The 10,295-nt window shown below is 36.3% G+C and overlaps 1 protein-coding gene across 1 annotated transcript in view; it reads right to left on the bottom strand.

The window, feature by feature from the left end:
• COX18 (cytochrome c oxidase assembly factor COX18) overlaps positions 1-6,763 on the bottom strand; it is a 30,504-nt gene extending 23,741 nt beyond the window's left edge. Inside the window, exons 1-3 of the mRNA XM_081343822.1 lie at positions 6,099-6,763; positions 5,225-5,325; positions 4,088-4,251 (exon numbers count right to left, since the gene is read on the bottom strand). Of these exons, the coding sequence (XP_081199948.1) occupies positions 4,088-4,251; positions 5,225-5,325; positions 6,099-6,440 (607 nt within the window). The 5' untranslated portion in view covers positions 6,441-6,763. The remainder of the gene's footprint in view (positions 1-4,087; positions 4,252-5,224; positions 5,326-6,098) is intronic.
• Between the last annotated feature and the right edge of the window lie 3,532 nt (positions 6,764-10,295).

Consider the following 10,295-nt stretch of genomic DNA (forward strand, 5'->3'; position numbering starts at 1 on the left):
CATTAAATGGAATATTTAAAGATTAAATATATTTTTAATTATGGTTAAAAAGAATAAGAAATTTTGGGGATGAATATATATCAGCTTGGGAGGAATATATATTTTAAGTAGTATTTTACTTTCTATGTTTCTTTACTCTTGCTCTTTTCCTTTTGTTTACTGTTGTTACCTATTCTTTAAGAAATGTAAAAGTGTTGAGATTATTTATATGGGAAAAATGGATTTAAATCTTTAAATATAATTAACTGTTGAGAAGATCTTAACCAGCAAGAATACTTTGAACTTTATGGGAGAAACAAATTTAAATAAGGAATGTACAGGATATAAGATGAGGCAACCAGAATGATTAGATATTGATGTGATCATTATTTCTAGGGATATTGGGAAAAATATATATGTAACTGTTATTTATCAAAATAGTAAGAAGTGTATTAATTCAAGGTTTGCAAAGAAGACATTTTGGGGAAAAGGGAAAATCAACTAAATGTACTATGTGGATTATGGATTATAGAAACCAACTTTTAATGATTTTTCTTTATAAATGTAAACCCATCAAACACACTGTTTACCAACTATTAAATGATGTATGGGGGGGAAAAGAAATTCCTTTGGGAATACTTTCTTTTCAGCAAACTCATGCACCTAATTTAGTATTAAAATCTCCAAGCAGTATAATTATGAATTGAGGATACAGTATGGATATATCATCTAATGTGACTTCTAAACATGTCCAATAGTCCGAGTTATAATACAGGGATGTGTTTGAAGGAACGTATACATTTACCAATATTAATTCAAACTCCTCATATCTAAATTTCACAACTAAAAATATGAAAACTTATCATTATATAGTTTCTCCCCTTGCCATTGCAATTCTTGCTTAATAAAAATACATAGTCCACCAGAGAGCTGCCCTTTATTCTTTGTTTTTCGGGTAGGGGAAGCCCATCCCCGAAAGCCCAGAAGTTGTACTAATTCATCCTCTTCAGTTAGGCAGGTTTCTTGGATGGCTATTATATCAAATTTACATAGGAAGCTCACTAGTCCATATCAACCAATTCTTTCCAGCCAGCTGTGTAGGACTCCCGAAAGCAGAATATTCTGAGTGGGTTGGTTGACTAGGGAATAAGGGTATTGAATATCAACTTGTTTTTGGAGCTGGATCACTATTGACTATGCTTCCTGTGTAGAATATAATAATAGAATAATAATAACTTTATTGTCACTTTGAATGTACACTAATCAGCATACATTAAAATGAAATTTTGTAATTTTTGAAATAATTGTAAATACAATTATAAAATTCAATATTTCTCATAAGTTGTAGTTATTGCTCCTCTTTGATTGCTAATATTCCCAATTTTGATCTAAGACTGACATTTCTACTAATGACAACTCCAACCATCCTTCTATCTAGTTGTTGTACTGGATGGTTTAATTTGGACTTATACAGTTATATCCTGCTGAGTGTTCTTAAAGGGAGTGCTTCTAATCTCAGCTTGTTATCTGTATAAAAGACAGCTGTCTACAGAAGCAATCAATCAATCAGTTTCCAAACTCTCCACCATGCCCAAGACCAAAGAGCTGTCCAAGGATGGCAGGAACAAGACTGTAGACCTACACAAGGCTGAAATGAGATTTTTTTTATATATCGTGTACACGTAGTTCTTGACTTGTGACCACAAGTTGGGACCAGAATTTTAACTGAGTTGCACTTGATTTTTAAGTGAATTGTACCCAATTTTATGGTTTTTGCCATGGTTGTTTAGCAAATTACTGCAGCTGTTAATCATGCAGCAAGTGAATCCAGCTTCTCACATTGACTTTGTTGAAAGCTGTCAGGGAAGGTCACAAATGGTGATAAGGTTGCTGCAATCATTCTAAATGCATGCTGATTACCAAGCACTCAAATCTTGATCACATGACCAAGCAGATGCCACAATGGCTGTAAATGAAAGGACTGGTTGTAAGTCACTTTTTTCAGTGATGATGTAACTTTGAATAGTTGTTCAAAGTTATGGTTGCTGACTACTACCAATATTTCTTTTCAGTACTTTTGAGATTTTTTAAAAATCTAATTCCAACATAGTTCTCGACCTGTGAGTGTAATCAAGCCTGCCCATTACAGCCTCATATTGATGTGTGTTAAGTGAGACAGCTTTGCTTAACAACCCCTATGATCTGTTCTTCCTGATGTGGCCCAGGAATGAACATGTGGGTTACTAAGTGAAACACAGGGTGCCCCATGGGTAGAGGGGGTCTTTTGAGGCCTGTTAGCTGCTCTAGAAACAGACAAGCAGAAAACTTTGCAAAGCTAAAAGTAGCCCAGTGGAGGGGAAGAGCCCACCTGCCAATGGCAGCTGCTTTTGGGAGGCAACTACATAGCCCATACATGAGTGGCCTTGCCCAACATGAAATTCAGGGATTTTCAAAAAATAAGTGTACAATGGATGACAGGCATGTGGGGATCTGGCCTAAGTGCTATGGGGTTCCTAGCAGGGAAGGAATGGGAGGTCCTGCAGCATACCTACCATTCATAAGGATGATCATGGGGTGCTGCAGTTGTAACTTCAAAATGGGATCATACACAGTTTTTTTTTGGGGGGGGTATCTTCAAATGGCAATTAAGTGAGGATCATATCATATAAACATATAAAATGTTTATTTTTGTTCTATGATTTATCTCTTGTTCTATTAATGTTTTGTACTATCTGTAAAACATTTAATAACAATTTCCGCTTAAATTATAGTTTGGAATTAAAATTTTGCATCCATTTTATTATGCAATGTTTGACTTGTTCAGCCTTCATATAATATTTTAGTAGCAATTTATTTATAAGTGGTCTTGACTCTGTATAAGTATTATGCATCCTAAAGTCTCTTCTTTTTCTTAAAAATATTTTTTTTATTCTACTAGCAATTTACAAATACAATGAAACCATTCGGTGAAGTGATCTGTCTGTTTGGGTTTAGCACCATCAGCATTTAAAGATTTAATTGATTTAATCAGTATGCTGATGATACCCAGTTATATAATAATATATATCCAGGGCAGTTAAGTGAGGCTGGTGAGATTCTATCCTAGTGCCTTGAAGAGGTTTGGAGGAGAAGAAACTACCCCCAACTCAATCCTACCAAGAGCAAGTGACTAGGAGTGTTTGGATTAACCAGATCTCAGTATATTCCATCTTTGCCTTTGGATGGCATACTATTTCACCTTTCCATGTTGGTATACAACCTGGAAGTCTGCCTGGACTCCCAGGTCCTGCATGAAGAACAGGTGACAGCTGTAGTTAGAAGGGTCTTTGCACAGCTTTACCTGATGTTCCTGTTATGCAATTTTTTAGACTTGGGGGTCTTCAGACAATCATCTGTGCACTATTTAACTCATGGTTCAACTACATCAATGCACTCTATATGGGGCTATCGCTGAAGACTACTCAAAAGCTTCAACGTGTCAGAATGCAGCAGTGCAAGCAGTGATGGCATTTCTCAGTATGCTCATGTAACACTTCTGCTTCATACCTCTTGCTTCTGGGAGCAATTCAAGGTGCTGGTTGTTATCTATAAAACCTACATGGTATAGGATCTGGTTTCTTGAGGGACTGCCTCCTCCCAAAGTGGCCTCTGACTACTTTGATCTTGCAGAGTTGCTATGCTCCAGCTTCCATTTAAAAGGACTCAGGAAGTATATTATTGCCTGTCTCTGGAATGAGCCCCCCCCCAAAAAAAGAGAGAGAGATTTGGATGGACCTCTCTGCTACTGGTGAAATCCTGGCTTTTCACCAACCTTTGGTGAGAGTGAAGGAGAGTGAGATTCCCTGCTTCATTCCATCTGTCATACTTGCCATTTTATTATAATGTCTTTATTTGGCTATTGCGAAGTACCCAGTCTTTGCAAATTAAGCGGTATACCAGCTTAATTAATTATACTTGCTGTAATCATTCCCAGAATAAAGAATATTTAATGGCAAAGCTAAAAAATAAATTAAGTCTGAAAAGAAATGTTTCTTTTAAGAAAGTAAATCACTGAGAAAAGATTTTTAGAAAATACAATATATTTTAAGTAGTACTACAAAATTGTTACCTTCAGAATCTCCTCTGCCAGTACTTAAGTTACGCAAAGCTACAGAAACAAAGACCCATATTGGAATCTGTACCCATATGAGCAGGGTTGTCTTGAAAGGGTGACAATTATCTCGAATATATAACTCTGAAACTATTCTTTTTATATTTCTCCTGTAGCATGCCCTGGATGGAAAGACAAATAAAAGATAATATTATAGGTTAACAGCACAGTCCTGAACTAAAGTGGCTACTTATACAGAGTTCAATAGAACTTCAGTACATAGCAAGTGAAGCCTATCTTGACTTTAAATGTTGCAATAGGGAGATTGTTTAGAATTAGAATTTAGCAGTGTTTCTAAGGTAAGAAAGAATAGCACATTATATTAAAGCTATGCCTTGTGGAACTACAACCATTAATTTTGGACTATTTTTTTTAATGTAACTACCTATGGAAAACATTTGACTTTCAGGAGCAGCTACTCAGGAGATAATTCAATAACAACATGACCACCTGTATTTTAAAATTTTAAGATTAAGGATGGCAGCAAAAAGCCTCTAAGATTTAAAGTATTCATACAGAAATAATGGTTAATGACACTCTATTTTTATTCCTGATTGTCACAGTAAGAACAGATACTGTAAAATTTGGAAACTAAACTTATTCATTTCTCACCTTTTTCTTAAAAGAGATGCTTTCTATATTGTATACTGAAAGCAGAGAATGCACTCTTTAATTTTAATTGATATGAGAATGATTCTGAGAAACTTTTGGCAGACAAACTGGACAAATGTTTCACATGAATTTTGTACATTATATGTACAAACAATCTAAATAGTCATATCTGGAAGCAGCTAATGGGAGTGTAAAGAAAATATTTTTAATAAAGGAGGAAAGATCAGAAGAAACAGTTTACTTAGATTTCTATGAAATGCTAATCAAAAAATATACAAATAGCTGGAAGAAAAATATAGAAAAGGAAGCCAAATCCCAGAGTGAGACCTACAATAGGATTACTGTATAAATAATAGGATGTAGTAAAGTATCTTGCAAATATTTAAGTTTGTAATCTCAGATAACCAATCCAAATATGAAATACTGAAAAACATATATTGGTATTTTATGGGATTATTAGAGACAGTATTCAAATCATCTTACCCAGCCTCCTTTTCAGACCAATGGTATTGCTTTGCAGAAAGTGAAACTTCATAACGGAGCTGTTTGGCTAAGTATTCAATTTCAGGTTGCAATTTTTCTAACTAGCTGAAAAGATACAGAAGTCTTAGTTATATAAAGTACACACTTTCTCAGATATTATCTTCTAAAGATATATGCTTCACCCAGTCTTCTAATTTCTAGGTCAGCACCTTAACACTACATTATACATCATGTGACATTTTTCACAAGATTTGTGTTAAGGTTATCTTTCCTTCTAATGGAGGTTTTAGTGTATATCATAAAGTACAAACAATGAAAAGGCAAAATGAGAAATGTTGGAAGGTCTTGTGGAAGATAACAAATAGACAAATACAATATGATAAGAAAAAGTATTGTGCACAATAAAAAAAGAAAAAAGGAAAAGGAAGACGCACAGACATTTATCCAGACTAAAGACATTGCTTTCATAATTTAATTAAAATAAATATATTCCATAAATCTCAATGCATCGGTATATCCATATCACTTCATATATTTGATAAACTTAATGTTACTCACTAGAAGTTCAGGAGCTCAAACTGTACTTACATGGCATGCAAATCCAAAAGAATCCTATTCATGATCATGTAGGTACCACCCTCTTTGTGCTGCCACGTTTTTCACAGGTACATAAAGACCTTAGCAGAATCTGGACTACACATCTAAATTTTCCTATTTATATGCTGTCATAATTTAATATCAATCAGTGTAACAAACGTGCATCCCACTTTCCTCGGAAGCATCACCTGTTCCTTTAATTCCACATTTCGTAAATAAAGCACATTTTATTAGGACAAGAACCCTCTACCCACGCTCAGTGGCGTTGTGAACTCACGCTGGCGACGACGCGCTTTTGGAAGACGCTGAGAGGAAGGGTGAGGCCAGTGCGCAGGATGGCGGTAGCTGCTAACACCGTGGACCACCAGGGCAGTCCAGATGCGGCCTGCAGAGCTATCAAACCCGATTCTACCGTCGCGACAGGTACCGACGAAGACAACGTCTCATACCAGGTTCCAACCCAGGAAGGGTCTGTGTGGCTTTGTTCGACTCCCCCGGCGGGCGTGGGCGTAGAAAGGAATCGAGCTCCCCCACAACGGCAAAGGACGTCGAGGCAGGAGCGGGAGCGCAGCCCGTAGGCGACCCGAACAGCCACTCTCGCTCCAGCAAAAGACGCCATATTGCTGGTCAGAATGCGTACGCCCCCTATCGTCAAGGCCTAAGCTAATATTTGACTGGGTAGTTTATCTAGAAATTGAAGCCCGCACATCTCAATGGGAAATATTGGCGTTAGCTTTTGAAAGTTCCGGTTCCGGTTTTTGAAGGCGTCTTTGTCGCTGTGCTTGAGCGGAAGTGAAGGACCATATAGCTGACGATTTTCAGCCGTGCGCGTCTGTGTATTCCTTCCCCCCCCCCTTTTTTTTGCACATGGAATCGCTTTGGGTGAAGAATGAACTATTTTATTGTATTTGAAGAATTGGATTAAAAAAAATAAAGATTGGATTTTTCTTAAAAGGACAAGTATATGGTAAAACATTTTTTCTTCAACGAGAAATGTAAAGCGATACTTTTGGCCTCAGGCTTAAATATTGTTTACCGATAGCCTTGATTTGAAAAAGCGAGGCTTCTTATAATGAGGCCAAATAATGCTGACATTGCAGCGAAGGTTATCCAAGAAACATTTGTTATTCTCTCTGCGGTATATTATCTAGTATCCCCTCTATACATTAGCCCCAAACTAAGGAAAGTTAGTTATCTTCAAGGAAAATTGCATGAAATGAGCGGGAGGGAGAGAGGAACCCCTTCATCAAGTCATTGATTATTACTATTTCTAATATGAAACCTCCCTTTTTTCCTATGCCGATGTGCACTTTGATTTGCAAAAATAAACAGAAAAGAAAAAGATTACATGAGGTTTAACATACCAGTTCATAATAATTTCCAGAGGGATGGCAATATTAGTCAGGGCCGTTTTAAAACATTTATAGGCCTAGGAACATTTTTCTTTATAAGCCTTCGTTGCAATGATAAACAGGATGCTTGTGGTTATAAAGGTATTCCCTGGATCTCTGCTTTTCAAGTAAACTGTAGAGGATATTTTCTTATCCAAGAGCACTAATGTTTTCAGTTCAAGCATTCATTTACATTTATTTACAAAAGTGATTGTAACCTGGAAAGTTATTTCACTCCCATTAGGTGTATGTACAATTCATGGCATGTGTCTGATTTTTGCATATCTGACTTAATTGTTTTCAGAGTGGAATATCAAATTCAAATCCAAAATCAAATTCAGTTTTATTATTTACACAAATTCAGTCAGTACTGAACTAAACTAGCAATTTCAGTGTCATGTCAAACAGTGATGTGGTCACCTGTAGAGCTGAGCATATGTAAACATTTTAGTTTATTGCAATATTATGAAGTTGCTTTGATAATTAACTCTGTTCCATTATATCTTGTATCAGATTTCTCTGAGTATTAAAAAAAATCAGGAAAGTTATTTTTAGTCATTGATTTTTTACCATCAAACAATTTTTATTGTACTGTTATTGCTAGAATTTTCTAAACCATTTGAATTGGAAAGTACAGAAGATTTAATTTAATAATAATTTTAAAATATTTTTATGCTTAGTTTAAAAATTCATGTTATAAAAAAACTCATGAATCTGGCCATGGATTTTGTCTTTCTTACTGATAACAGTTAAAGCTGGGGTGTCATGCAGCAATTGCCTGTTTGAATTCTAAAATTCCAGAGCAATTTAGATTCTTCATTTTCTATGTCTTTATTTTATGGTCCCACCAGTTCTTATTTACAGGCAAATGGTATTTCTTGCTGATCTTCCAATGCACCATTGTTGCTACTTTGTCATACCATTGTTTGTAGTCAATCTGTGCAATCTTCTTGCATCAACTGTTACTTCAGCTTTTTTGCAGAGGTGGAACGTGCTATCTGTTGCTGCCTTCTCAATTCTGGCTTTGTTTGCACTTGTTCTTTAGGCTTGGTCTTGTGCAGCCAGAATTAGCCCCTCTGTCTCTTTCTTCAACTTTCTTGCACTTAGCCATTGCCAGGTCTTGTATTCTGCTTTACCTGGGGGTTTTTTTAATGTACTGGCCATGTAATACTTTATCTTCCCATGCCACTTTTCTGTTCTTATTAAATTTATTTACCACCTATGTCACTATAGGGCCACTCTGTTGGCTTATAATAAAAAATGAAGACATAAAAAGGAAGATTAAACAATGAAAGTAAAGATAATAGAACAATAAAATAAAAAATATATAATAAAGAAAACAAAAATACATCAATATGAATAGTAAAAAAATGGGCATGTGGGGAGGTGGAGTCTGCAGTCAATCTAACACAAGGATCCCCAACTCCCGGTCCGTGAATCAGTACTGGGCCGCAGCATGCCAGCAACCAGTCCGAACAAACAAGGAAAGCCCCATCCATAGGATGCAGGCTGCATACAAAACCGCACTCCCGCCAGTTCACAGAAAAACCTCTCTCCAAGTACCAGTTCCTGGTGCCCAAAAGGTTGGAGACCTCTGATCTAGCAGCTACCTTCAGAATTGAACTCTCCAATTGTGTCCCCAGGCCAACTTGTAGAGCCAGGTCTTTAGGCTCCTACAGAAGGAAAGGAGATTGAGGGCAGATATTACTCTGGAAGGCAGGATTTTCCAAAGGGCAGTTTCTGCTGCAGAGAAGGCTCCTCTGGATTCCAATAATCGTAATTCTTTTTTTTTATATGTAAAGTTTTTATTAACTTTTTCATACAATTCAGTAGTACTTATTCAACAAATGTGTGGTCTGAGTTTATTATTCACTAATACAAATTTAATTCTTAATCCTTTATTCTTTTCTCCAACCATTGATAAAATAAGTCCCAAGTTTGAAAGTATTCTGTTTCTTCTTTTTCTTTCAACCTTAAAGTAAGGTTGTCCATTTCCGCACATTCTAGTTTTTTTTATTTATTTCTTCCTCTAGTGGTGTTTCTTCATTTTTCCAGTATTGTGCGAATATGATTCTTGCCTCTGTTATCACATGTAGCATTATATCTAACAAAAAAAGTTCAGGTTTAAAATCTACATGGTTTCCCAACATCTTTTCTAGCCAAGTATGTATTTTTGTCCAATACCACTTTGCTTTAACACATATCCACCATACATGATAAGTACCTGACTTGTGTTTGCATTTCTAACATCTATCTGACATATTTTTAAACATTTTTGCTAATCTTGCTGGTGGCCATCTATAAAACATTTTATATGGATTTTCTTTGTAAGAAATTGACATTGTCAATTTATACTTTCCCACAAATTTTGCCATTTTTCTAAATCTATATTATATCCAAAATTCCCCATGTTATCATTGTTTTTTTAACTTGTTCATTTTCCATTTTCAAATTCAATAAGTTATAGATTTTCTTAATTAATTTCTCATCATAATGTGAAATCAAACAAGGTCTACTCTTTATAATCCACACAGTTTAAAATCTTTATTGTATCTAACTGGCATTTGTAAATATGCCCACCATGATAGATCAATATTCTGATTTTCCATCTTCTAGGAAAAGGGAAACACTGATTTCAAATCTCCACTGCCTTGTGGCTGTATCTACTACTGGAAAAGGATTCAGGAGTCAACCTCGAGGTAAAATCCGGAGCCGGAGTCTCGGAAGCAATTTGTGACTGTACAATCACATTCTGGAAACTCCTGCGACGCAGCTGGAACTAATCGTATCGGCCTCGCTGTTCCATTGGACTATTTCAGCAACATGGAGAGGGGGGGACTGCTGCTTGGGTAACAGTCTATCTTCCATATTAATCTACCCAGGCCTCGTGCTCTGAAGAGGACACTCCAGGTTTGCATACAGCATGAAACATCACTGGAAGCGGCAGTTACCGGTTATAAGTCTTTGCTTGATTGGCATAGAGTGTGACGCCAAGGGCCACTTTTGACAGTGGGAGAGGTCATTGTACCTCACTGGGCAGCTACCGCCCGCCTTAAACTGGGCAGCCCCCAGCCAGTAAGTTG

The sequence above is a fragment of the Vipera berus genome (assembly GCF_964194415.1).
Source record: "Vipera berus genome assembly, chromosome: Z".
Classification (NCBI taxonomy): Eukaryota; Metazoa; Chordata; class Lepidosauria; order Squamata; family Viperidae; genus Vipera; species Vipera berus.